A 26885-nucleotide genomic window follows, 5' to 3' on the forward strand; every position below is an offset into this window, starting at 1 on the left:
CCAGCATTGACAGGGGACAGGGTGGCTAAGAATGAGCTGGGGGGCAACCAAAAGTTGGTTGGAGGCGCCCAGAGAGGGATGTCCCATATGACATCTGAGGCTCCTTTTGCTGCGACAATGGACACTTTTTCCAGGCTCTCAGACGTCATGAAGTCAGGTTCACAAAAATGCCACATGGTATTGAATTATGTTTTTTAAAGAATGGGAAATAAATGAGACAAATTATTAAAATATAAACACTTAAAAACTTTAGTATTTCCAAGGGCAACACCAGAAAAGTAAAAAGACAACCCACATAATGGGGACAAAAAGTTGCAAATGATTCATGTGGTAAGGGCATGAGGCCGGAAAACATTTACCACCCTTGTGTGTGCGTGTACACTCAAAGCTGTCTCCGTGGCCCCATAGACTGTAGCCCCCCAGGCTCCTCTGTCCATGGGGTTTTCTAGGCAAGACTATTGGAGTGGGTTGCCATGTCCTCCTCCCAGGGACTTTCCCTGACCCACGAATTGAACCTGGTTTTCTCCCATTGCAGGCATATTATTTACCGCTGAGCTACCGGGGAAGCCTGGGGAAAGAGTCTAGTGGTACCTCAAAAAGTTAAAAACAAACTTAGGGATTGCGTGGTGGTGGGCCCTGGAGGATGATGGCTTAGGGGTGCAGGATGGTTTCTGGAGATGATAAAAGTGTTCTGAAATTGATGGTGGTGATGGTTGAGTAGTACTGTGCATTAAATTAGGCCCTTTCCTGGGTGAATTGTATGATATGTGAATTACATCTCACTAAAACTCTATAAAGAAAAGGGTTCAGTCCACAGTGAGACACGAAATGCCTTTCAGGAGGTGGCCTTCCTGAGACAGATGTGGAGGTGCCCAGTGTCACGTCTCAGGCAGCCAGATCACTGGAAATATGACCTGGAAATGAGGCGGGCTGAAGCAAGTGAAAGCCGCTCAGCCGTGTGACTCTTTGAGACACCATGGACTATGCAGTCCATGGAACTGTCCGGGCCATGATAGTGGACTGGGTTCCTTTCTCCAGGGGGATCTTTGGGACCCAGGGATCAAACCCAGGTCTCCTGCATTGCAGGCAGATTCCCTACCCTCTGAGCCACCAGGGAAGCCCGCAGCTGAAGCAAGAGCCACTCTATTGTCTCCCTCCCACCCTGGAGTTCTGAGCTGGCTCAGGGAATGATCTGGACTTCCTGGGTGTGGGAAGGGAGTTTCAGACAACTGAATTGGCTCCTAAGAGGCAGGGGATGCCGGCTGGGGTCTGGTGGGCCCAAGAGAAACTTTCCCTGAGGAATGGGATTCCTAGGTTTGTCCTCATGGGGTGCACACGGGTGGCCCATCAGGAGGCCAGTTCCTCTTCAAGGATATTAGACACTGAATCGTGTTCCCCTAAATTCACACAGTGAAATCCTAACCACCAGCACCTGGAGGGGAGTCTTTACAGGGAATCAAGTGAGCATGAGGGCCTTAGGGTGGGCCCTAATCCATTATGACTGGTGACCTTAGGAAAATGGGGAATTAGGAGACAGATACTTGTCTGGGGAGGGCGCCATGTAGACCTGGAGACTGCCGTCTACAGGCCTACGAGAGAAGCCTGGAACACATGCTTCCCTCAGGGCTCTCAGAGCAACCGCTGCCTGCTGATGCCTTGATTTCAATTTCGAGGCTCCACTGTGAGAGTAAATGTGTGTTTCTGAGACCCGGGTCTCTGGCTCTTTGATATGGCAGCCCTGGTTCTCTAAGACAGATGCCAGGCCATGGCTGTGAGGGGCTGTGGTCTCAGAGGGAGGTGGGCCAGGCTGTGAGAGTCAAGCCCTGTGGGGCTGGCCAGGGCCATGGAGACCCCTGCCATGGTGACTGAGGCCCGGGGGCCCGAGCAGGCCTCAGGAGACCCTGGTCAGCGGGGCCCAGACGGCCAGCAAGGCTCCCTTCTGCCCCTTCTGAGGGACACATCCTGTGGGTGAGGCACACAGGCCTGGCCCTGCCTTGGATACTGGAGCCCCGGGGAGAGTCTCCACCTCAGGGCCCCTGCAGGTCCTGTGACTTCCTGAGGGCAGGGCGGCTATAGAAGCTTCTCTCAGGCGGAGTGGGGTGCAGTCTGTTCGAGGGCCCTGGTTGGCTCCTCCTGAAGCTTCCTCAAACTATCGTCCCAAGTCTGGATTTTACCCCGTCCCTCCCCATGCTCGAGCCGATGGTGGGGGGACACAGCCCAAGCTGGGCCTAGAGATCCCCACCCAGCTCAGGGAGAAGGGGCCTGTCCTGGGACCTTGAGAGTAAGAGACACGCCCTCCCCGCCTGCCCCTCAGACCTCTGGCTCCCTGTCTTCCCTTCCTTCCAACTCCCCCCTACCCCCTCTGTTTCTGCTTCTATTTCTGACTCAGTTTCTCTCTCAAAAACACCCAGCTGACCCTGCCCCATCCCCCAGCAGGGCTCCACCCTCTCTGCCCCTCCCTGGCCAGCTCTTAAGTCATTGGGGCTCAGCGGGCAGCGGGGCAGTGCTCAGCTGGAGCTTTGGCTGCAGAATCTCAGGTGAGGGGCTCTGGGGAGCCCGATGTGGGGGTGGGGAAGACCTGCAGTCTGAGGACCCTCAAGGGTGGTGGGCGAGCCCTCTTCTCTGAAGCACTTTTCCTTCCGCTCTTCCTCCACCAGGTCCCAGCGGGAGGACCCTAAGCTACCATGGGCTTTACTAAGGTGAGTGACGACGAGAGATGGGGGGAGAGTGGGCCTGGAGTCTCTTTTGCCACCCGATCTGGCTCCCACCAGCTCAGCCCAGCCCTGCTGACTGCTCTGTGCACAGCAGCCTCTGTCCCACCCTCCCTGGGCCCTGGGGTGGCCGCAGGGGAAAGTGAAAGTGTGAGTCGCTCAGTGGTGTCCAATTCTTTGCGAACCCGGGGACTGTAGCCCACCAGGCTGCCCTGTCCATGGGCTTCTCCAGGCAGAGATACTGGAGCGGGTTGCTATTTCCTTCCCACTGGGGAAGCAGAGGGTCAAAACATGGGACCCGTGCCACAAAGCGCCCCGCCTCACAATGACCCTGGTCGAACGCTCTGCTGTCACCATCCTGAAATTCTGGATCATTGTTGACAAGCACGCTCCAGCTTCCTGTTGCTCTGAGCCCTTTCCTTATGTGGCAGGTACTGGCTGTGGGGCTGGGGCTCCTGCTGGGAGGTCAGTTTGGGCGCAGCTCAGTGTGGGGGCCTGTGTTGGGACCGAGGAAGGAGCAATGGACCAGGGAGTGAGTGTAGGAATTAGGGTCGTCATGTTCGTGGGGCAGCCGGACCTGGAGCGTCTGCAGTGTCCGAGGAATCAGCCATCCTCGGGCTCCTTCTAATGCTTATTCCTATTTATTGAATTTCTTTTGTCTCTGAGGGATCTTAGTTGCAGCGTGTGGGGTCTAGTTGGCTGGCCAGGATTTTCAGAGAAAAGCTGAAAGCATTTCTCTCAGGGCCTCGATCAACAGCTGAAGCCACGTTGAGCTCAGAGTCTATTCTTACCCTTTGCGGTGGCCTCCGCTCTCTGTCCCACTCACCTACCTAGTTCTGAGGGTGACCAGATGCTCAGGGGTTCTGGGCCATGGAACAACGGTGTGTGGGAGTGGTTATCGCGGGGTGAGCCAGGCTGAGCACTCAGGCCCAGTGAGAGGATGCGGGCAGAGAGTATCCCACGGACCCGCGAGGTGTTTCCTTGCCCAGTCGTGTGATGATAGGCTGACAGGATGGGCCCTCCAGACAAGGGTTTGCAGATGGGAGTCCTGCATGCGCTGTGAGCCACACTGACCACCCAGGGCCAGGAAGGCAGCGGGGACAGTGCCAGATTCCTGCCGTTAGGTGGAGTCTCCCGAGGGGTCGGTGGGGCGCCTCCCACCTCCATGAGGCATCAAGTGTCTGGAGGGGAAGGGGCTGGGAGCCGGGGGTCTGCAGGGTCAGAGGTCGGGAAGACTGGCCACTGTCACCGTCAGCGCCTCAGACAGGAGAGGACAGCACCGGTTCCTCCCTGGTCACATCAGTGGGACAACGGAGGGCTAGGCATCTGGGAACCAGGTTGACCCGCCTATTCCAGAGCAAGGGTCCTCCTTGGGTGAGTGTGTGTGTATGTGTGTGTGTGTGTGTGTGTAAAACAGGTCCCAGTGGTTACAAGGCCAGAACCTGAGTTTCACTTTTACATCCACAGGGACTCTCAGGTAACCTGGCTTCTCTGAGGGACATGATGGTAAGAGGCTCATCCCCACGAATAGCTGGGGGCTCGGGAAGCCTGGGTTCTGCGAGGTGAAGCCGAGAACGATCTGGCCCCCTTGGGACCCAGCAGGGAGAAGGACGGAGCTTCTTTTACTCAAGTCCCTCTCTGTTCACAGTATACCCTGGTGGATGATTTCTGTGATAAGATGGGAAATGAACCAGAAGGAGCACAGGTGGGTCACTGTGCCCCACCCCCGACCCTCCCCAGTGTGAGGGAGGTGGGGTGGGTTCACAGTCACGGTGATGATGAGGGTCACAGCTCAGCACCAGTCCTTACACTGGACAAACTCACACCCATGTGGCAGGTGAGTGCACAGGGAGGAGATACGGAGGCCCAGGGATGCTGAGGGCAGCGACCAGGCCACAGGGCAACAGGGCAGGGCAGGGATGCCAGAGCATGGTCCCCAGGTTGAGGGTTAGTTATTGGGGTGACTGGGCAGAGATGAGAACTAGCTGGGCCTTGGGATTCACGGTGAAAGTGAGAGAGGGTGGGGGTGTTTTAAACAGAGTGTTTTTTTCCCCACCAGATGGAGACAGCCCTAGCAGAGATGGAGGTGAGTTTGGAGCTTGCCCCCTGCTAAGGGTGGTCCTCAGAGTTGGATCAGCCAGGGTATGGGGTCTGGGGCCCTGGCTCCCTTCAGACTCACCTGGATGCACGGGAGGCCAATGGGGACCACTGACCTCAGCAGGGAGGCAGGAGTGCAGACTGCACACTTCCTCTCCCCAGGAGGAACTCAGCGAGGACATCTGTAAATTCGTAGAAGATCACATTCAAGAGAACCTTCCCGTGAGTTGGAGCCACTGTCTCAGAGCCTTCCTTCCCCTCCCCACTGGTCTCTCTTGTCCTTGGGGCTGCTGCGTGTACACAGAGCTCCCTGGAGTGGGGGATGAACTGGGGGGGGGGTCCCTGAAATCTCAGGTGGTGCAGTTTTGCGGGCATCAGCCTCCCCACTCAGCACATGGTGGCCAGAGCCCTGGACTTAGCTTCCTGCTATGAGCCCCATGGGCCTGGTGTTGGGTTCAGAGGCCAACCACCTGCAGGCAGGTACAACCAAGCACCAGGGTTCCTTCTTTAGGCGAACCAAGGGGCCAGGCCCAGTCTCTGGGAGAAGTCCTCGAGTCTGCCGAGCTGTTGGCCTGAAGGCAGGAAGTTTGAGTTGGGCTGGGCTGGGCTTCTGAGCCCCAGCGTCTCACAAGAGCTGGGAGGCCTCGGTCAGGTCAGGACCAGGGTCTGCCTCGCCCGGGGCAGGTCCTTGAAAGGCCCCCATCCATGCATGAATCCCTGCAGGAGTCCAGTCCCTTGCTTCAGGAAGCATGGCAAGGAGTACGCTGCAGAATCCAGAGACCTTCAGTCTCTGCCCGTCTGGAGGTCCAGAATCCGGAAGAGAGCATCTGGGTCAGAGCCCTGCGGCGGTTCCAAGGAATTCTGCAGAGTCTCCAGCAGCGGTGTTGGGATGCGCTCACCTGGCTGCGGGAGAAGGCGGCGACCTTCCTGGAGGCCATCTGCAGTGCAATGAAGGCCGTTTGGGGAATGCTGACGGATTTCTGCTCCTCTGTGGGGCAGCTCTTCAGAAACCTCATCCAGGTCTAGGAGCCCCAGGTGGTTCTGTAGGAACTCCACCTCATCTAGGAGGCCCTGCAGCATCCCCTTCTGGGCAACCATCTTCTGACGCGACCTTTACCCTCCTGCTCACCCTTGAGCCATCCTTTAACTGCCCTGACCTCGTGTCCTGCAGGGACGATACCACAGCATCAGGCCAGGTTTCCCTTCCCCAGGTCTGACCTGTCTGTCAGGGACGGGGAAGCTCTGCTGACCCAGGGATGTGGGAGGGGCTTGGAAGCCTGGAGGCCCCAAGGACCAAGGTGCCTTCTGTGGGTCGCATGCCTCTGTGTCTCTGCCTGTCGCTCCAGACCCTGTCAGATGTGGCGCTGAGCTGATTCTCAGCGAGGGGGACCCCTGAGGGCCGGCTGTGGGTCTCGCAGGAGGAGGCAGTGGTGGACCCTGACCCTGATGTTAGCATCTTAGTACCCTCATCATCCTAAGGGACCCAGCTTGCTGTCAGCTGAGGCCCCAGCAGGACAGGAGACCTGGAGGAAGGCTCTCCCTGTCTCCCGGGCCTGCGCCTTTCTGTCTGAGGAGGACAGCAGCCTGTCTGGGAGTTCCTTGTGGCACAGCCCCATTCCGGCCACACCCTTCCCCCTTCACTTCCAGGGGGTCCCTCTGACAGGCCTGACTCTGGAAGGCCTACCTCTGGCCTGAGTTCCCTGCTGCAAGGAGCCACCCACTGCCAGGCCCTGAGCAGCCTTGTCTTCCTGGCCCTGTCCCTGCCTCACCTCCCATCAGTATGCAAGTCTCTCAGACTTTCCCCTGCGTTCTCCGGTGCCCCTGTGCTAAACCTGCACTTGACTATTTCCTTTTTTCTTTTTTTTTTTCCTTTTTTCCTTTTTTATAATGACTTACATCTGATATACTACTTCTCACGGTGGTGAGGTTACCCCGTTCATAGAAGTAGTACGGTATTCTTTGTTTAACACTAAATTTCTTCCCTGTTTCAACGTCAATATGAGTTTGTTTTGTTGTTATTCTTGTTGTTGTTTTTAGATTAAATCTTTTCTCCATTTCAATGTAAGGTACATGAAATACATTTTCTAAACATTTTCTCTCCCAAAGAAATGTTTTTTTTTGACCAATGATATTTGATTTGTGCATGTACAATATAAACTCGGGAGGTAACATAACAAAACCCAATAAAAATATGGAGGAAAGAGTCCTCCATGGTGCAGGAGGGAGTGATGTTAATGGAATAGGTGCAGTTTCCAGGGATTCTGGGCACAAGTTTCTCTCTTCCTATGCAGAATTCTGAAACAATGAAATATTACTTATGTGAATATTAGTCATTTCACTTCTTTGACCTTTTAACCAGCACATGCAAGTTATAGACAGCAGTTTTCAGTGGGTTATTTGCTGTAAAGCAGATGTTTTGTACTCCATTTAGCATAGGATAGCCATTTGAAACCGTTAGCTGGTATTTCATGGGATCTGAGGAACTGTGGTCCTTTATGTCTCAGCTCAGAAAGAATTCAGGGAGAGGCAAAAGGAGCCTGGCAGCCTACAGTCCACGGGCTGGCACAGAGTCGGACACAACTGAGGACCTAAGGCTGTCACTGACCTGTCAGACCGCGTCTCATCTGCAGGACACTGCTCTGCATCTCCTCGGCTGCGCAATAGTCCTTGGCTGCTGGCCAAGCTCCTCTCTCCCCTGCCAGGTCTCTGCACATGCTGCTCCTTTTGCCTGGGATGCCCTCCTTTTTCTCCGGGGCAGCCCTGCCCCTCTGTTTCAAGACAGGTCCCCTCAAGGCCCCACCACATTCCCTGGCACATGAGTGGGCTCAGGAAATAATCACACCTTGATATGCTGCATTATGTTGCCCTGTCGTGTTCGCTTCTGAAGCCCCACGGACTGTGGCCCACCAGGTCCCTCATCCATGGGATTTCCCAGGCAAGGATACTGGAGTCAGGTGTCATTTCCTTTTCCAAGGGATCTTCTGAGCCCAGACATTGAACCCAGGTTTCTTGCATCTCCCTCATTAGCAGTCAGATCCCTTACCGTTAGTGCCCCCCACGCTGTGGGTTCTCCCAATTCCTCTGACTCTTAGCTGACCTGTCTTCTCTCTGGAAACCTTCTTCCCAGGTGTCTTGCAGGAGTCTTAAACCTAAACCTGTGACATGTGGGGACTCCCGTAGCCCTGTCTTCTTCCCAACACATAAACAACTGAACCTCCCGGCCACAGGCTCAGAGCTTACCCTTCCAGCTGTGCCCAAGAAACACCTCTACTTTCCAAATCCAGTTGCCCTTCAAGGATATCAGCAGTCACACTGTGTCCCCATATTCCTATGCTGAAGTCCTCTGAATGCCACGTCATCTGGTGGTGGTCTTTACAAGGAATCAAGGTAAACGTGGTCCTTGCTGCTGCTGCTAAGTCACTTCAGTCGTGGCTGACTCTGTGCGACCCCAGAGATGGCAGCCCACCAGGCTCCCCCGTCCCTGGGGTTCTCCAGGCAAGAACACTGGAGTGGGCTGCCATTTCCTTGTTCAACACGTGAAAGTGAAAAATGAAAGTGAAGTCGCTCCGTCGTTTCTGATTCCTAGCGTCTCCATGGACTGTAGCCTACCAGGCTCCTCCATCCATGGGATTTGCCAGGCGAGAGTACTGGAGTGGGGTGCCATTGCCTTCTCCGACGAGGTCCTTGGGGTGGGCCCTAATCCATTATGACTGGTGACCTTATGAAAATGGGGGATTAGGAGATACCTGCATGTCTGGAGAGGATGCCGTGTCGACGTGGTGATGGCTATCTACAAGACTAGAAGAGACCTGGAACACAGGCTTCCTTCAGGGCTCTCACAGGAACCATACCTGCTGACACCTTGACCTCCACTTCTAGGCTCCCCTGTGAGAGAATAAATGTGTGTTGTTGATACACGGGTCTGTGGTTCTTTGTTATGGTGGCCCTGGGGCTGGAAGACTTACGAGAAGGCCATGGAGGTGCGGGGATGAGAGAGGCTGTTGCCTCAGCAAGGAGGCTGGCCAGGCTGTGAGCAACAAGCCCTGTGGGGCAGGCCAGGGCAGGGAGACATCTGCCACTTCCCTTTGGATCCAGGGGCCCCCAGAGGGCTCAGCGCCCAGATGGCCTTCATTCCCTCCTTAAGGCCCCAGTCTGTGTGCCAGGCAGCCCAGGTCGCTCCTGTCAACAACTGTGCCAACCTGTTTGGGTCTTTAGGGACGGGCCCCACCGTCCACCCCAGGACGCTGAACCCCAGCCTGCCTCTCTGGGCCCTCTGTGATTTTTGTCACCCTATCCTCCTTCTATGACATCCCAAGTAACCCACATTGCTGGGGACCCCAAATCGGCCCTGAGACCACCCCTGGTCACTGTGCCCTAAGTCCTGGTGACATCACTGCTCACACACAGATGATGCTCCACAGTCGGCCCCCGTGCACCTTCTTTCCGGTCAGCACACTGGAACCAGAACTGCCCACTTGCAGGGGGACACCCTCCTGCACCTGGAACACCTCTTCGCTCCTCCACACCTGAGCCCCTGCCGTTCTCTTGGGAACTGCTTGGCTCCCATCAGCTCATGCTGGTGGGAAGACAGTGGACTGGCCCCCTCTGAGTCTGGGGTCATTGCTTCCTGAATGTTCCTGGGTGTTGAGTGGGTGGGACCTGGGCCATCTATTGACCGCCCCCCCACCCCAGCTCATCACAGAATTCAGGATCTAAATCAGTGCTGGATTCTCTTCTTTGGGGAGAAGGTGATGGCACTCCACTCCAGTACTCTTGCATGGAAAATCCCATGGTCGGAGGAGCCTGGAAGGCTGTAGTCCATGGTGTCGCAAGGAGTCGGACACGACTTAGCGACCTCACTTTCACTTTCCACTTTCATGCATTGGAAAAGGAAATAGCAACCCACTCCAGTGTTCTTGCCTGGAGAATCCCAGGGATGGGGGACCCTGGTGGGCTGCCGTCTATGGGGTCGCACAGAGTCGGACACGCCTGAAGCGACTTAGCAGCAGTAGCAGGGTCCTGGTGGTGGGGCGCTAGCACCGGGCATGCGCAGCTCGGCTCACCCGCAGGCCCGCAGTTCTGGTCGTTCCAGGACCGGCTGCTAGAGGGCGCCGCGCGCCCGCACACGGAGCTGGGGCTGCCCCCCGGGGAGGAGGTGGACGCCGTGTTTTCCTGGCCGCTCAACGGGAAGACCTGCCTGATCCGGGGGCGGCAGTACTGGCGGTAGGACTAGGCTGTAGCGCGCCCGGACCCCGGCTACCCGCGTGATCTGAGCCTCTGTGAGGGCGGGCTGCCGGCCCCCGACGATGTCACCGTCAGCGACAGCGGTGGGAGAGATCGCGGACCCGGTGGGCGAGGCCTTGCAGGCCCGGTGGCCGTGGGATGGTGGGACTTGCAGACCCCGGCGTGGGGGGAGAAGCGGTGCGGAGAGAGGGGTTTGGAGGGTGGGCAGGCGTGGACCAGACCCTCAAACCTCTCCCTCCCCGCAGGGGACACCTACTTCTTCAAGGGCGTCCACTACTGGCGCTTCCCCAAGGGCAGCATCAAAGCCGAGCCAGACTCCCCCCAACCCATGGGTCCCAAGTTCCTGGACTGCCCCACCCCCAGTGTGGGCCCTCGGGCCCCCAGACCCCCCAGAGCGCCCCTTAAGCCCGGAGACTGCGACTGTCACTGCGGGATCAGTAGGGCTGCAGGGCGGCCTTTGGTGCCCCTCCTGCGTCTTCTGTCCCTGCTGGTGGGGGGCCTGGCCTCCCCCTGAAGGAAACCTGCGGCTGCGTGGAAGGGAGCAGATCGCCCACGGGACCTCCTTGCGTTGTGGCTGTGGGAAGTCTGTCCCAGGGGCGGGGCTCAGCCAGGATGCAGCTGGGGATGCAGGTGGAGCTAAGTCCAGGAGAGCGGAGACACAGGGCCGGCCCTGGCACTGAATGCCCTGACTGCGGCCTCCTGGGCTTTCCTTCCTCCCCTGACCCTGGCCATGACCTCGCAGGGACTCTCCTTTTCCCGGAACACCTGGCCTTTCCTGGAGCTCAGGAGGCTGAATTCCTACAGCCTGCCCGCCTGCCAACAGCAGCTGTCCCAAGTGCTTGGCTCTTTACAGGACAGCCCCACTCCCCCTTGCTGAGCCGGCTCTCCAGCCTCTGGTCTAAGGTTTCTCATCCTGTCATCCACCCATGAAGTGCCAATCGAAGCACATTGGTGGGGTCCCAAACCCAGCTCTGCAACCACCCCTGAGCATGTCCCAAGTCCGGGGTGACATCCATGGTTAACATGGGTGTCACATGAGCATCACGTGGGTGATTCTCCTGAGACGGCCCCTGTGGCCCATCCTTGGTTCTGGTCAGCACGCTGGTACCAGAACCGCCCACATTCAGTAGGACACCCTTCTGCTCCTAAAACACCTCTCCCACCTCCACACCTGAGCCTCTGCCGCCCCCTCCAGAACCCCTTGGCTCCCATCAGTTCGATGTTGGTGGGAAGATAGTGGACTGGTGCCCTCTCAGTCTGGGGTCACTGCCTCCTCAGTGCTCCTGGGTGACAAGTGGATGGAACCTGGCCACCTCAATGACCCCCCTGCCCACTGAATTCAGAATCTAAATGAATGCCTCTGCAACTCTGTTTCTGGAATAGTCCACACAGGATAATCCAGGAAGGAAGTTCCCTGGTGGTCCAGTGGTTAGAATCTGGTGCTCTCACTGTCATGGCCTGAGTTAAATTTCTAGTCCCAGAACTTAAATCCTTCAAGCCGATCAGTGTGGTCCAAGAAAAAGAGAGAATGATCTAGGGAACTTGAAAAATGCAGATTCCATGTCTTCACCGTGAATCCTCACTCTGGGTCTGAGGCCAGGAATCTGCATTTGAATAAACTGGGTGGTTGATGTGGGGGTGGGCGATCTGCAAGTGACCAGGGCCAGCAGCTGCCGTCTCCGGTCTCTGTCTTCTGACTTGTGCGTCCCCTCCATGTTCTCCACCCAGGGGCCAACCTCTTCCTGTATTTACAGAGCCCATTCACAGCCTGGGTGAGAGAGGTTCACCCCCATGGCTGGAGTCACATACCCACCATTTCTTAATGTGCCACCAGCCTCAGTGGGCCCACAGTGCTGCAAGAGCTGACCCAGGGGCATGGAGCCCAGCGTGGTCACGACCAGGCCAGAAGGAGGATGACAGCCCGGTGTCTTCAACCAGCCAGGGATCTGGATGTTCAAAGGCACCAGAAGCCATCTGGGCCTCTGTCAGGACCCTTTCTAAGTATGGGGAGGAGGAAACTTGTCTTCAAAAAGCTTATCAGCCCTGAAGCAGGACAATAAAAATAACAGGAGAGAAACCCCTTCATTTCCTCGGAGCAGTGATGGAGCCCCAAGGCGAAGTTTGGTGGCAAGAACATTACAGACCTGAATCACTGTTTTACAGAAGAGGCTGGAATCCAGCATTGACGGGGGACAGGGTGGCTGAGGATGAGCTGGGGGGCAACCAAGAGTTGGTTGGAGGCGCCCAGAGAGGGATGTCCCATGTGACATCTGAGGCTCCTTTCGCTGCAACAACGGACACTTGTCCAGCCTCTCACATGTCATGAAGTCAGGTTCACAAAAATGCCACATGGTATTGAATTATGTTTTTTAAAGAATGGGAAGGAAATGATACAAATTTTTAAAATATAAACACTTAAAACTTTTGTATTTCAAAGGGCAACACCGGAAAAGTAAAAAGACAACCCACAGAATGGGGACAAAAAGTTGCAAATGATTCATGTGGTCAGGGCATGGAGCCGGAAAACTTTTACTACTCTTGTGTGTGGTCGTGCACGCTCAATGCTGTCTCCGTGGCCCCATAGACTGTAGCCCCCCAGGCTCCTCTGTCCATGGGGTTTTCCAGGCAAGAGTATTGGAGAGGGTTGCCATGTCCTCCTCCCAAGGATCTTCCCTGACTCACAGATTGAACCTGGTTTTCAGCATTGCAGGCAGATTCTTTACCACTGAGCTACTGGAGAAGCCTGGGGAAAGAGTCTAGTGGTACCTCAAAAAGTTAAAAACAGATTTAGGAATTGCCTGATGCTGGGCCGTGGAGGATGATGGCTTAGGGGTGCAGGATGGTTTCTGGAGATGATAAAAGTGTTCTGAAATTGATGGTGGTGATGGTTGAGTAGTACTGTGCATTAAATTAGGCCCTTTCCTGGGTGAATTGTATGATATGTGAATTACATCTCACTAAAACTCTATAAAGAAAAGGGTTCAGTCCACAGTGAGACACGAAATGCCTTTCAGGAGGTGGCCTTCCTGAGACAGATGTGGAGGTGCCCAGTGTCACGTCTCAGGCAGCCAGATCACTGGAAATATGACCTGGAAATGAGGCGGGCTGAAGCAAGTGAAAGCCGCTCAGCCGTGTGACTCTTTGAGACACCATGGACTATGCAGTCCATGGAACTGTCCGGGCCATGATAGTGGACTGGGTTCCTTTCTCCAGGGGGATCTTTGGGACCCAGGGATCAAACCCAGGTCTCCTGCATTGCAGGCAGATTCCCTACCCTCTGAGCCACCAGGGAAGCCCGAAGCCAAAGTAAGAGCGGCTCTATTGTCTCCCTCCCACCCTGGAGTTCTGAGCTGGCTCAGGGAAGGATCTGGACTTCCTGGGTGTGGGAAGGGACTTTCAGACAACTGAACTGGCTCCTAAGGGGCAGGGGATGCCAGCTGGAGTCTGGTGGGCCCAAGAGAGACGTTCCCTGAGGAGCAGGATTCCTAGGTTTTTCCCCATGGGGTGCACACGGTGGCCCATCAGGAGGCCGGTTCCTCTTCAAGGATATTAGACACTTAATCGTGTTCCCCTAAATTCACACAGTGAAGTCCTAACCACCAGCACCTGGAGGGGGGTCTTTACAGGGAATCAAGTGAGCATGAGGGCCTTAGGGTGGGCCCTAATCCATTATGACTGGTGACCTTAGGAAAATGGGGAATTAGGAGACAGATACTTGTCTAGGGAGGGCACCATGTAGACCTGGAGACAGCTGTCTACACGCCTAGGAGAGAAGCCTGGAACACATGCTTCCCTCAGGGCTCTCAGAGCAACCGCTGCCTGCTGACGCCTTGATTTCAATTTCTAGGCTCCACTGTGGGAGTTGCTGAGACCCGGGTCTGTGGCTCTTTGTTATGGCAGCCCTGGGTCTCTAAGACAGATGCCAGGCCATAGCTGTGAGGGGCTGTGGTCTCAGGGAGAGGTGGGCCAGGCTGTGAGAGTCAAGCCCTGTGGGGCTGGCCAGGGCCATGGAGACCCCTGCCATGGTGACTGAGGCCCGGGGGCCCGAGCAGGCCTCAGGAGACCCTGGTCAGCGGGGCCCAGACGGCCAGCAAGGCTCCCTTCTGCCCCTTCTGAGGGACACATCCTGTGGGTGAGGCACACAGGCCCGGCCCTGCCCTGGATGCCAGGGCCCCGGGGAGAGTCTCCACCTCAGGGTTCCTGCAGGTCCTGTGCCTTCCTGAGGGTAGGGCAGCTCCAGAAGCTTCTCTGGATGTGGAGTGGGGTGCAGTCTGTTCAAGGGCCCTGGTCGGCTCCCCCTGAATCTTCCTCAAACTATCATCTCAAGTCTGGACTTTACCCCGTCCCTCCCTGTGCTCGATCCGATTGTGAGGGGAGGTGGCCCAAGCTGGGTTCAGAGATCCCAACCCGGGTCAGGGAGGAAGGGCCCTGACCCCTGGACCCTGAGTGTAAGGCACACGCCCTCCCCACCCCGCCTCTCAGACCTCTGGCCCCTTGTCATCCCTTCCTTCGGACACCTGCCCTCCCCCCTCTGTTTCTGCTTCTATTTCTGTCTCAGTTTCTGTCTCAAACACACCCAGCTGCCCCTGCCCCCTCCCCAGCAGGGCTCCACCCTCTCTGCCCCTCCCTGGCCAGCTCTTAAGTTGCTAGGGCTCAGCGGGCAGTGGGGCAGTGCTCAGCTGAAGCTCTGGCTGCAGGATCTCAGGTGAGGGACTCTGGGGAGCCCAACGTGGGGGTGGGGGAGACCTGCAGGTGGAGGACCCTCCAGGGTGGTGGGCAAGCCCGCTTCTCTGAAGCACTTTCCCCTCCCCTCCTTCCTCCACCAGGTCCCTTCAGGAGGACTCTAAGCCACCATGTGCTTCGCTAAGGTGAATGACGACGAGAGATGAGGGGAGAGTGGGCCTGGAGTCCCATTTGCCGCCCGATCCGGCTCCCACCAGCTCAGCCCCAGCCCTGCTGACTGCTCTGTGCACAGCAGCCTCTGTCCCACCCTCCCTGGGCCCTGGGGTGGCCGCAGGGGAAAGTGAAAGTGTGAGTCGCTCAGTGGTGTCCAATTCTTTGCGAACCCGGGGACTGTAGCCCACCAGGCTGCCCTGTCCATGGGCTTCTCCAGGCAGAGATACTGGAGCAGGTTGCCATTTCCTTCCCACTGGGGAAGCAGAGGGTCAAAACATGGGACCCGTGCCACAAAGCGCCCCGTCTCACAATGACCCTGGTTGAACACTCTGCTATCACCATCCTGAAATTCTGGATCATTGTTGACAAGCACGCTCCAGCTTCCTGTTGCTCTGAGCCCTTTCCTTATGTGGCAGGTCCTGGCTGTGGGGCTGGGGCTCCTGCTGGGAGGTCAGTTTGGGGGCAGCTCAGTGTGGGGGCCTGTGTTGGGACCGAGGAAGGAACAATGGACCAGGGAGTGAGTGTAGGAATTAGAGTCGTCATGCTCGTGGGGCAGCCGGACCTGGAGCCTCTGCAGTGTCCGAGGAATCAGCCATCTTCGGGCTCCTTCTAATGCTTATTCCTATTTATTGAATTTCTTTTGTCTCTGAGGGATCGTAGTTGCAGCGTGTGGGGTCTAGTTGGCTGGTCAGCATTTTCAGAGAAAAGCGAAAAGCATTTCTCTCAGGGCCTGGATCAGTAGCCGAGCCACACTGAGCTCAGAGTCTACTCTTTCCCTTTGGGGTGCCCTCCGCCCTCTGTACAACTCCCTCATCTCAGTTCTGATGGTGACAAGATGCTCAGGAGTTCCAGGCCATGGAACACCAGTATCTGGCAGTGGTCATCGTGGCTGACCCAGGTTAAGCGTCCAGACCCAGTGAGAGGATGTGGGCAGAGAGTGTCCCCAAGGACCCGCGAGGTGTTTCCTTGCCCAGTTGTGTGTGATGCTGGGCTGACAGGATGGGCCCCCCAGACAAGGGTGTGCAGACGGAGCCCTGCACGCGCTGTGAGCCCCACTGACCACCCAGGGCCAGGAGGGCAGTGGGGACCCGCCAGATGCCCGCCATTAGGTGGAGTCTCCCAGGGGTCGGTGGGGCGCCTCCCACCTCCATGACTCATCAAGGGTCTGGAGTGGAAGGTGCTGGGAGCTGGGGGTCTGCAGGGTCAGAGGTCTGAAGACTGGCCACTGTCACCCTCAGCGCTTCAGACAGGAGAGGACAGCGCCAGTTCCTCCCTGGTGAGCTCTCAGCAGGACCACGGAGGGCTAGGCATCTGGGAACTAGGTTGACCCACCTAACCAGGGCAAGGGTCCTCCTTTGGTGAGTGTGTGTGTGTGTGTGTGTGTGTGTGTGTGTAATACAGGTCTCAGTGGTTACAAGGACAGAACCTGAGTTTCACTTTTACATCCACAGGGACTCTCAGGTAACCTGGCTTCTCTGAGGGACATGATGGTAAGAGGCTCATCCCCACGAATAGCTGGGGGCTCGGGAAGCCTGGGTTCTGCGAGGTGAAGCCAAGAACGATCTGGCCCCCTTGGGACCCAGCAGGGAGAAGGATGGAGCTTCTTTTACTCAAGTCCATCTCTGTTCACAGCACAAACGGGTGGATGATTTCTGTGATAAGATGCGAAATGAACCAGAAGGAGCACAGGTGGGTCACTGTGCCCCACCCCCGACCCTCCCCAGTGTGAGGGAGGTGGGGTGGGTTCACAGTCACCATGATGATGAGGGTCACAGCTCAGCGCCCAGTCCTTACACTGGACAAACGCACACCTGTGTGGCAGGTGAGTGCACAGGGAGGGGATACGGAGGCCCAGGGATGCTGAGGGCGGCGTCCAGACCACAGGGCAACAGGGCAGGGCATGGATGCCAGAGCATGGTCCCCAGGTTGAGGGTTCGTTATTGAGGTGACTGGGCAGAGATGAGTACTAGCTGGGGCTTGGGATTCAGGGTGAAGTGAGAGAGGGTAGGGGTGTTTTAAATACAGTGTTTTTTCCCCACCAGATGGAGGCAGCCCTAGCAGAGATGGAGGTGAGTTTGGACCTTGCCCCCTGCTAAGGGTAGTCCTCAGAGTTGTATCAGCCAGGGTATGGGGTCTGGGGCCCTGGCTCCCTTGAGACTCACCTGGATGCACGGGAGGCCACAGTGCGGACCCCAGACCTCAGCAGGGAGGCAGGAGTGCAGACTGCACACTTCCTCTCCCCAGGAGGAGCTCAGCGAGGACATCAGTGAATTTATAGAAGATCACATTCAAGAGAACCTTCCCGTGAGTCGGAGCCACTGTCTCAGCGCCTTCCTTCCCCTCCCCACTGGTCTCTCTTGTCCTTGGGGCTGCTATGTGTGCACAGAGCTCCCTGGGGTGGGGGATGAAGTGGGGGTCCCTCAAATCTCAGGTGGTGTAGCCTTGTGGGCATCAGCCTCCCCACCCAGCACACGGTGGCCAGAGCCCTGACTCAGCTTCCTGCTGTGAGCCCCGTGGGCCTGGTGCTGGCTTCAGAGGCCAACCACCTGCAGGCAGATACAACCAAGCACCACGGTTCCTTCTTTAGGCGAACCAAGGGGCAGGCCCAGTCTCTGGGAGAAGTCCTCAAGTCTGTGGAGCTTTTGGCCTGAAGGCAGGAAGTTTGGGTTGGGCTGGGCTGGGCTTGTGAGCCCCAGCGTCTCACAAGGGCTGGGAGGCCTCGGTGAGGTCAGGACCAGGTGTGCCTCACCCAGGGCAGGTCCTTGAAAGGCCTCCATCCATGCATGAATCCCTGCAGGAGTCCAGTCCCTTCCTTCCGGAAGCACGGCAAGAAGTACGACGCAGAATCCAGAGACCTTCAGTCTCTGCCTGTCCAGAAGTCCAGAATCCACAAGAGAGCATCTGGGCCAGAGCTCTGCGGTGGTTCGAAGGAATTCTGCAGAGACTCAAGCAGCGGTGCTGGGATGCGCTCACCTGGCTGCGGGAGAAGGCAGTACCCTGGCTGAAGGAGAAGGCAGCGGCCTGCCTGGAGGCCATCTGCAGTGCGGTGAAGGCCGTCTGGGGAATGCTGACGGATTTCTGCTCCACTGTGGGGCAGCTCTTCAGAATCCTCATCCAGGTCTAGGAGCCCCAGTGATTCTGGAGGAACTCCACCTCATCCAGAAGGCCCTGCACGATCCCCTTCCCGGAAACCATCTTCTGAAGTGACCTAACCCTCCTGCTCACCCTTGAGCCATCATTTAACTGCCCTCACTTCCTGTCCTGCAGGGACGACTCCACAGCATCAGGCCAGGTTTCCCTTCTCCAGGTCTGACCTGTCTGTCAGGGATGGGGATGCTCTGCTGACCCAGGGATGTGGGAGAGGCTTGGAAGCCCAGAGACCCCAAGGACCAAGGTGCCCTCCGTGGGTCAGCATCCCTCAATGTCTCTGCCTGTCGCTCCAGACCCTGTCAGATGGAACGCTGAGCTGATTTTCAGTGAGGGGACCCCTGAGGGCCGGCTGTGTGTCTCTCAGGAGGAGGCAGTGGTGGACCCTGACCCTGACGTTAGCATCTTAGTACCCTCATCATCCTAAGGGACCCAGCTTGCTGTCAGCTGAGGCCCCAGCAGGGCAGGAGACCTGGAGGAAGGCTCTCCCTGTCTCCTGGGCCTGCGCCTTCCTGTCTGAGGAGGACAGCAGCCTGTCTGGGAGTGCCTTGTGGCAGAGCCCCATTCTGGCCACACCCTTCCCCCTTCACTTCCAGGGGGTCCCTCTGACAGGCCTGACACTGGAAGGCCTACCTCTGGCCTGAGTTCCCTGCTGCAAGGAGCCGCCCCACTGCCAGGCCCTGAGCAGCCTTGGCTTCCTGGCCCCGTCCCTGCCTCACCTCCTCAACAGTATGCAAGTCTCTCAGACTTTCCCCTGCGTTCTCCGGTGCCCCTGTGCTAAACCTGCACTTGACTATTTCCTTTTTTCCTTTTTACATAATGACTTACATCTGATTTACTACTTCTCATAATGGTGAGGTTACTCCACTGATATAAGTAGTAAGGTATTTTTTGTTTAACGTTTAATTTCTTCCCCATTTCAATTTCAATATGAGTTTGCTTTTGTTGTTGTTGTTGTTTTTAGATTAAATCTTTTCTCCATTTCAATGTAAGGTACATGAAATACATTTTCTAAACATTTCCCCTCCCAAAGAAATGTTTCAGTTTTTGACCAATGATATTTGATTTGTGCATGTACAATATAAACTCGGGAGGTAACAGAACAAAATCCAATAAAAATATGGAGGAAAGAGTCCTCCATGGTGCAGGAGGGAGTGATGTTAATGGAATAGGTGCAATTTCCAGGGATTCTGGGCACAAGTTTCTTTCTTCCTATGCAGAATCCTGAACCAATGAAATATTACTTATGTGAATATCAGTCATCTCACTTCTTTGACCTTTTAACCAGCACATGCAAGTTATAGACAGCAGTTTTCAGTGGGTCATTTGCTGTAAAGCAGACGTTTTGTACTCCATTTAGCATAGGATAGCCATTTGAAACCGTTAGGTGGTATTTCATGGGATCCGAGGAACTCTGGTCCTTTATGTCTCAGCTCAGGAAGATTCAGGGAGAGGCGAAAGGAGCCTGGCAGCCGACAGTCCACGGGGTGGCACAGAGTCGGACACAACTGAGGACCTAAGGCTCTCACTGACCTGTCAGACCGCGTCTCATCCGCAGGACACTGCTCTGCATCTCCTCGCCTGCGCAATAGTCCTTGGCTGCTGGCCAAGCTCCTCTCTCTCCTGCCGGGGTCCCTGCACATGCTGCTCCTTTTGCCTGGGATGCCCTCCTTTTTCTCCTGGGCAGCCCTGCTCCTCTATTTCAAGCCAGATCCCCTCAAGGCCCCACCACATTCCCTGGCACATGGGTGGGCTCAGGAAATAATCACGCCTTGATACGCTGTGAGTGCTGTCGCTCTGTCATGTTTGCCTCTGTAGCCCCACGGACTGTGGCCCACCAGGTCCCTCATCCATGGGATTTCCCAGGCAAGCATAGTGGAGTGGGCTGTCATTTCCTTCTCCAAGGGATCTTCCGAGCGCAGGGATTGAACCCAGGTCACTTGCATCTGCCTCATTAGCAGTCAGATCCCTTACCACTAGTGCCCCCCAACGCTGTGGGTTATCGCAATTCCTCTAACTCTTAGCTGACCTGTCCTCTCTTCTGGAAACGTTCTTCCCAGGAGTCTTGCAAGAGTCTTAAAACTAAACTGCCGGCTTATAAAGGGGGAGTGTTGCTGTCCTGTAAAGAGCCAAGCACTTGGGACAGCTGCTGTTGGCAGGCGGGGCAGGCTGCAGGAATTCAGCCGCCTGAACTCCAGGAAAGGCCAGGTGTTCGGGGAAAAGGAGAGTCCTGCGGGGTCATGGCCAGGGGCAGGGGAGGAAGGAAGGGTCAAGGAAGGAAGGAAGGCCCAGGAGGCCACACTCAAGGCATTCAGTGCCAGAGCCGGCCCTGTGTCTCCGCCCTCCTGGACTTAGCTCCACCTGCATCCCCAGCTGCATCCCAGTTGAGCTCAGCCTCTGGGACAGACTTCCCACAGCCACAACCTGCGGGGCCCGTGGGCGATCCGCTCCCTTCCACGCAGCCGCAGGTTCCCTTCAGGGGGAGGCCAGGCCCCCCACCAGCAGGGACAGAAGACGCAGGAGGGGTACCGAAGGCCGCCCTGCATCCGACTGATCCCTCACTGACAGTCGCAGTCTCCGGACTTAAGGGGCGCTCTGGGGGGTCTGGCGGCCCGAGGGCCCACAGTGGGGGCGGGGCAGTCCAGGAACTTGGAACCCATGGGTTGGGGGGAGTCTGGCTCGGCTTTGATGCTGCCCTTGGGGAAGCGCCAGTAGTGGACGGCCTTGAAGAAGTAGGTGTCACCTGAGGGGAGGGAGAGGTTTGAGGGGCTGGTCCACGCCTGCCCACCCTCCAAACCCCTCTCTCCGCACCGCTTCTCCCCCCACGCCGGGGTCTGCAGGCCCCACCATCCCACGGCCACTGGGCCCCCAAGGCCCGGCCGCCCAGGTGCGCGAGCTCTCCCACCCGTGTGGCTGACGGTGACATCGTCGGGGGCCGGAGGTGCGCCCTCCCAGAGGCTCAGATCGCGCGGGTAGCCGGGGTCCGGGCGCGCCGCAGCCTCGTCTTACCGCCAGTACTGCCGCCCGGGGTCAGGTAGATCTTCCCGTTGAGCTGCCAGGAGACACGGCGTCCACCTGCGCCTCGGGGGGCAGCCCGAGCTCGGTGAGGGGGCGCGCGGCGCCGTCTAGCAGCAGGTCCTGAAACGACCAGAACTGCGGGCCTGCGGGCGGGGCGGGGGCCGGGTGAGGCGCGCTGCGCATGCCCGCACTAGCGCCCCACCACCGGACCCTGCTACTGCTGCTAAGTCGCTTCAGGCGTGTCCGACTCTGTGCGACCCCATAGACGGCAGCCCACCAGGCTCCCCCATCCCTGGGATTCTCCAGGCAAGAACACTGGAGTGGGTTGCCATTTCCTTCTCCAATGCATGAATGTGAAAAGTGAACGTGCAGTCGCTCAGTCCAGGCGAGAGTACTGGAGTGGGGTATCATCGCCTTCCCCGCAAAAGAAGAGAATCCGGCACTGATTTAGATCCTGAATTCTGTGATGAGCTGGGGTGAGGGGCGGTCAATAGGTGGCCCAGGTCCCACCCAGGAACGTTGAGGAAGCAGTGACCCCAGACTGAGAGGGGATCAGTCCGAGACCCAGTCCACAGTCTTCCCACCAGCATGAGCTGATGGGAGCCAAGCAGTTCCCGAGAGGACGGCAGGGGCTCAGGTGTGGAGGAGCGGAGAGGTGTTCCAGGTGCAGGAGCGTGTCCCCTGAAAGTGGGCAGTTCTGCTTCCAGTGTGCTGACCGGAAAGAAGGTGCACGGGGGCCGACTGTGGAGCATCATCTGTGTGTGAGCAGTGATGTCACCAGGACTTGGGGCACGGTGATCAGGGGTGGTCTCAGGGCTGATGTGGAGTCCCCAGCAATGTGGGTTGATTGGATTTCACAGAAGCAGGACAAGGAGACAAACATCACAGAGCGCCTTAGAGCCAGGCTGGGGTAAAGCGTCCCGGGGTGGACGGTGGGGTCCTTCCATAAGACCCAAACAGCTTGGCACAGCTGTTGACAGGAGCGGCCTGGGCTGCCTGGCACACAGACTGGGGCCTTCAGGACGGAATGAAGACCGTCTGGGCGCTGAGCCTTCTGGGGTCCCCTTGATCCAAAGGGAAGTGGCAGATGTCTCCCTGCCCTGGCCTGCCCCACAGGGCTTGTCGCTCACAGCCTGGCCAGCCTCCTTGCTGAGGCAACAGCCTCTCTCATCCCCGCACCTCCATGGCCTTCTCGTAAGTCTTCCAGCCCCAGGGCCACCATAACAAAGAACCACAGACCCGTGTATCAACAGCACACATTTATTCTCTCACAGGGGAGCCTAGAAGTGGAGGTCAAGGTGTCAGCAGGTATGGTTCCTCTGAGAGCCCTGAGGGAAGCCTGTGTTCCAGGTCTGTCCTATTCTTGTAAATAGCCGTCTCCACATCCTCACAGCATCCTTGCCGGACATGTATGGGTCTCCTAATCCCCCATTTTCATAAGGTCATCAGTCATAATGGATTAGGGCCCACCTCAAGGACCACGTTTACCTTGATTCCTTGTAAAGACCACCTCCAGATGACGTGGCATTCAGAGGACTGCAGCATAGAAATTTGGGGACACAGTGTGACTTCTGATATCCTTAAAGGGCAACTGGATTTGGAAAGTATAGGTGTTTCTTGGGCACAGCTGGAAGGGAAAGCTCTGAGCCTGGGGCTGCGAGGTTCAGTCGTTTAGGTGTTGGGAGGAAGACAGGGCTACGGGAGTCCCCACATGTCACAGGTTTAGGTTTCAGACTCCTGCAAGACTCCTGGGAAGAACGTTTCCAGGAGAGAGGACAGGTCAACTAAGAGACTGAGGAACTGGGAGAACCAACAGCTTGGGGGGCACTAGTAAGGGATCTGACTGCTAATGAGGGAGATGGAAGCGACCTGGGTTCAATCCCTGGGCTCGGAAGATCCCCTGGAAAAGGAAATGACACCCCATTCCACTATCCTTGCCTGGGAAATCCCATGGATGAGGGACCTGGTGGGCCACAGTCTGTGGGGCTGCAGAGGCAAACACGACTGAGCTACAGCACTCACAGCGTATCAAGGCGTGATTATTTCCTGAGCCCACCCACGTGCCAGGGAATGTGGTGGGGCCTTAGGGGACCTGGCTTGAAATAGAGGGGCAGGGCTGCCCCGGAGAAAAAGGAGGGCATCCCAGGCAAAAGGAGCAGCACGTGCAGGGACCCCGGCAGGAGAGAGAGGAGCTTGGCCAGCAGCCAAGGACTATTGCGCAGGCGAGGAGATGCAGAGCAGCGTCCTGCGGATGAGACGGAGTCTGACAGGTCAGTGAGAGCCTTAGGTCCTCAGTTGTGTCCGACTCTGTGCCACCCCGTGGACTGTAGGCTGCCAGGCTCCTTTCGCCTCTCCCTGAATTCTTTCTGAGCTGAGACATAAAGGACCAGAGTTCCTCGGATCCCATGAAATACCACCTAACGGTTTCAAATGGCTATCCTATGCTAAATGGAGTACAAAACGTCTGCTTTACAGCAAATGACCCACTGAAAACTGCTGTCTATAACTTGCATGTGCTGGTTAAAAGGTCAAAGAAGTGAGATGACTGATATTCACATAAGTAATATTTCATTGGTTCAGGATTCTGCATAGGAAGAAAGAAACTTGTGCCCAGAATCCCTGGAAATTGCACCTATTCCATTAACATCACTCCCTCCTGCACCATGGAGGACTCTTTCCTCCATATTTTTATTGGATTTTGTTCTGTTACCTCCCGAGTTTATATTGTACATGCACAAATCAAATATCATTGGTCAAAAACTGAAACATTTCTTTGGGAGGGGAAATGTTTAGAAAATGTATTTCATGTACCTTACATTGAAATGGAGAAAAGATTTAATCTAAAAACAACAACAACAACAAAAGCAAACTCATATTGAAATTGAAATGGGGAAGAAATTAAACGTTAAACAAAAAATACCTTACTACTTATATCAGTGGAGTAACCTCACCATTATGAGAAGTAGTAAATCAGATGTAAGTCATTATGTAAAAAGGAAAAAAGGAAATAGTCAAGTGCAGGTTTAGCACAGGGGCACCGGAGAACGCAGGGGAAAGTCTGAGAGACTTGCATACTGTTGAGGAGGTGAGGCAGGGACGGGGCCAGGAAGCCAAGGCTGCTCAGGGCCTGGCAGTGGGGCGGCTCCTTGCAGCAGGGAACTCAGGCCAGAGGTAGGCCTTCCAGTGTCAGGCCTGTCAGAGGGACCCCCTGGAAGTGAAGGGGGAAGGGTGTGGCCGGAATGGGACTCTGCCACAAGGCACTCCCAGACAGGCTGCTGTCCTCCTCAGACAGGAAGGCGCAGGCCCAGGAGACAGGGAGAGCCTTCCTCCAGGTCTCCTGCCCTGCTGGGGCCTGAGCTGACAGCAAGATGGGTCCTTTAGGATGATGGCACTAAGATGCTAACGTCAGGGTCAGGGTCCACCACTGTCTCCTCCTGAGAGACCCACAGCCGGCCCTCAGGGGTCCCCCTCGCTGAGGATCAGCTCAGCGCCCCATGTGACATGGTTTGGAGTGACAGGCAGAGACACAGAGGCATGCTGACCCACGGAAGGCACCTTGGTCCTTGGGGCCTCCAGGCTTCCAAGCCCCTCCCACATCCCTGGGTCAGCAGAGCATCCCCATCCCTGACAGACAGGTCAGACCTGGGGAAGGGAAACCTGGCCTGATGCTCTGGTGTCGTCCCTGCAGGACAGGAGGTGAGGGCAGTTAAATGATGAGTCAAGGGTGAGCAGGAGGGTAAAGGTCGCTTCAGAAGATGGTTTCCGGGAAGGGGATCGTGCAGGGCCTTCTGGATGAGGTGGAGTTCCTCCAGAATCACTGGGGCTCCTAGACCTGGATGAGGATTCTGAAGAGCTGCCCCACAGTGGAGCAGAAATCCGTCATTAGTCCCCAGACGGCCTCACAGCGCTGCAGATGGGCTCCAGGAAGGCCGCTGCCTTCTCCCGCAGCCAGGTGAGCGCATCCCAACACCGCTGCTAGAGAGTCTGCGGTATGCCCAGGAACCGCTGCAGGACTCTGGCCCAGATGCTCTCTTCTGGATTCAGGACCTCCAGACAGGCAGATACCAAAGGTCTCAGGATAATGCGGCGTACTTCTTGCCAGGCTTCCTGAAGTAAGGAACTGGACTCCTGCAGGGATGGGGGCCTTTCAGGGAATCGCCCCGGGCGAGACAGACCCTGGTTCTGACCTGATCCAGGCCTCCCAGCCCTTGTGAGACGCTGTGACTCAGAAGCCCAGCCCAGCCCAACCCAAATTGGCTGCCTTCTGGCCAACAGCTCCGCAGACACGAGGACTTCTCCCAGAGACTGGGCCTGGCCCCTCGGTTCCCCTCGAAGAACGAACCCTGGTGCTTGGTGGTACCTGCCTGCAGGTGGTCCACCTCTGAACCCAGCACCAGGCCCACGGGGCTCACAGCAGGAAGCTGAGTCCAGGGCCCTGGCCACTGTGCGGGGAGTGGGGAGGCTGATGCCCGCAAGGCTGCACCACCTGAGATTTCAGGGACCCCCCTCCTTCTTCCCCCACTCCAGGGAGCTCTGTGCACATGCAGCAGCCCCAAGAACAAGAGAGACCAGTGGGGAGGGGAAGGAAGGCGCTGAGACAGTGGCTCCAACTCACAGGAAGGTTCTCTTGAATGTGATCTTCCAAGAATTCACGAACGTCCTCGCTGAGTTCCTCCTGGGGAGGGGAAGTGTGCAGTCTGCACTCCTGCCTCCCTGCTGAGGTCAGTGGTCCCCACTGTGGCCTCCAGTGCATCCAGGTGAGTCTGAAGGGAGCCAGGGCCCCAGACCCCATACCCTGGCTGATCCAACTCTGAGGACTACCCTTAGCAAGGGGCAAGGTCCAAACTCACCTCCATCTCTGCTAGGTGTTCCTCCATCTGACGGGAAAAAAATACTCTGTTTAAAACACCCCCACCCTCTCTCACTTTCACCGTGAATCCCAAGGCCCAGCTAGTTCTCATTTCTGCCCAGTCACCCCAATAACTAACCCTCAACCTGAGGGCCATGCACTGGCATCCCTGCCCTGCCCTGTTGCCCTGTGGTCTGGACGCCGCCCTCAGCATCCCTGGGCCTCCGTATCTCCTCCCTGTACACTCACCTGCCACACAGGTGTGCGTTTGTCCAGTGTAAGGACTGGGCGCCGGGCTGTGACCCTCATCATCACCGTGACTGTGAACCCACCCCACCTCCCTCACACTGGGGAGGGTCGGGGGTGCGGCACACGGACCCACCTGTGCTCCTTCTGGTTCATTTCCCATCTTATCACAGAAATCATCCACCCGGGTGTGCTGTGAAGAGAGATGGACTTGAGTAAAAGAAGCTCGGTCCTTCTCCCTGCTGGGTCCCAAGTGGGCCAGATCGTTCTCAGCTTCACCCAGCAGAACCCATGCCTCCTAAGCCCTCAGCTATACGTGGCGATGAGCTTCTTACCATTTTTGCCCTCAGAGAAGCCAGGTTACGTGAGACTCCGTGTGGAGGTAACAGTGAAACCCAGGCTTCTGACCTTGTAACTACCCAGACCGGTTTTACATACTCACACATTCACCCAAGGAGGACCCTTGCCCTGGACTAGGCGGGTCAACCTGGTTCCCAGATGCCTAGCCCTCCGTGGTCCCGTTGAGAGGGAGGAACTGGCGCTGTCCTCTCCTGTCTGAGGCACTGACGATGACAGTGGCCAGTCTTCCTGACCTCTGACCCTGCAGACCCCCGGCCCCCAGCCCATTTCCCTCCAGGCACTTGACTCCATCTCGGAGGTGGGAGGCACCCCCACCC

The 26885-nt window shown here is 56.7% G+C and overlaps 2 protein-coding genes and 1 pseudogene across 4 annotated transcripts; 2 read left to right on the top strand and 1 right to left on the bottom strand.

The window, feature by feature from the left end:
* The first annotated feature begins 2537 nt into the window (after positions 1-2537).
* On the top strand, positions 2538-7048 carry LOC129637949 (interleukin-32-like). Its single transcript, XM_055562296.1, has 6 exons — positions 2538-2699; positions 4179-4217; positions 4360-4416; positions 4771-4797; positions 4971-5030; positions 5532-7048. Exons 1-6 carry the CDS (start codon positions 2685-2687, stop codon positions 5832-5834), a joined length of 501 nt encoding a protein of 166 aa, XP_055418271.1. The 5' UTR covers positions 2538-2684; the 3' UTR covers positions 5835-7048.
* Positions 7049-9998: 2950 nt separating this feature from the next.
* LOC129637947 (interleukin-32-like) lies at positions 9999-19131 on the top strand. 3 transcript variants are annotated; one of them, XM_055562294.1, is made up of 7 exons: positions 9999-10156; positions 14879-14920; positions 16400-16438; positions 16581-16637; positions 16991-17017; positions 17193-17252; positions 17746-19131. In XM_055562294.1, exons 2-7 carry the CDS (start codon positions 14906-14908, stop codon positions 18070-18072), a joined length of 525 nt encoding a protein of 174 aa, XP_055418269.1. In that variant the 5' UTR covers positions 9999-10156; positions 14879-14905; the 3' UTR covers positions 18073-19131. The 3 variants fall into 3 exon arrangements, with proteins under 3 accessions (XP_055418269.1, XP_055418268.1, XP_055418270.1); XM_055562293.1 differs by lacking the exon at positions 9999-10156 and adding an exon at positions 14718-14757; XM_055562295.1 differs by lacking the exons at positions 9999-10156; positions 17193-17252 and adding an exon at positions 14718-14757.
* A 4750-nt stretch (positions 19132-23881) lies between these two features.
* Positions 23882-26546, bottom strand: LOC129638156 (interleukin-32-like; annotated as a pseudogene).
* Between the last annotated feature and the right edge of the window lie 339 nt (positions 26547-26885).

The sequence above is a fragment of the Bubalus kerabau genome, chromosome 23 (genome assembly GCF_029407905.1).
Source record: "Bubalus kerabau isolate K-KA32 ecotype Philippines breed swamp buffalo chromosome 23, PCC_UOA_SB_1v2, whole genome shotgun sequence".
NCBI lineage: Eukaryota > Metazoa > Chordata > Mammalia > Artiodactyla > Bovidae > Bubalus > Bubalus kerabau.

Excerpts from the sequence above, each read along its gene's own strand:
- LOC129637949 (XM_055562296.1), top strand. Across the intron at positions 4,218-4,359 it reads CTTCTCTGAGGGACATGATG|TATACCCTGGTGGATGATTT; the intron begins GTAAGAGGCTCA and ends CTCTGTTCACAG. Across the intron at positions 4,798-4,970 it reads CAGCCCTAGCAGAGATGGAG|GAGGAACTCAGCGAGGACAT; the intron begins GTGAGTTTGGAG and ends TCCTCTCCCCAG.
- LOC129637947 (XM_055562294.1), top strand. Across the intron at positions 16,638-16,990 it reads ATGAACCAGAAGGAGCACAG|ATGGAGGCAGCCCTAGCAGA; the intron begins GTGGGTCACTGT and ends TTTCCCCACCAG. Across the intron at positions 17,018-17,192 it reads CAGCCCTAGCAGAGATGGAG|GAGGAGCTCAGCGAGGACAT; the intron begins GTGAGTTTGGAC and ends TCCTCTCCCCAG.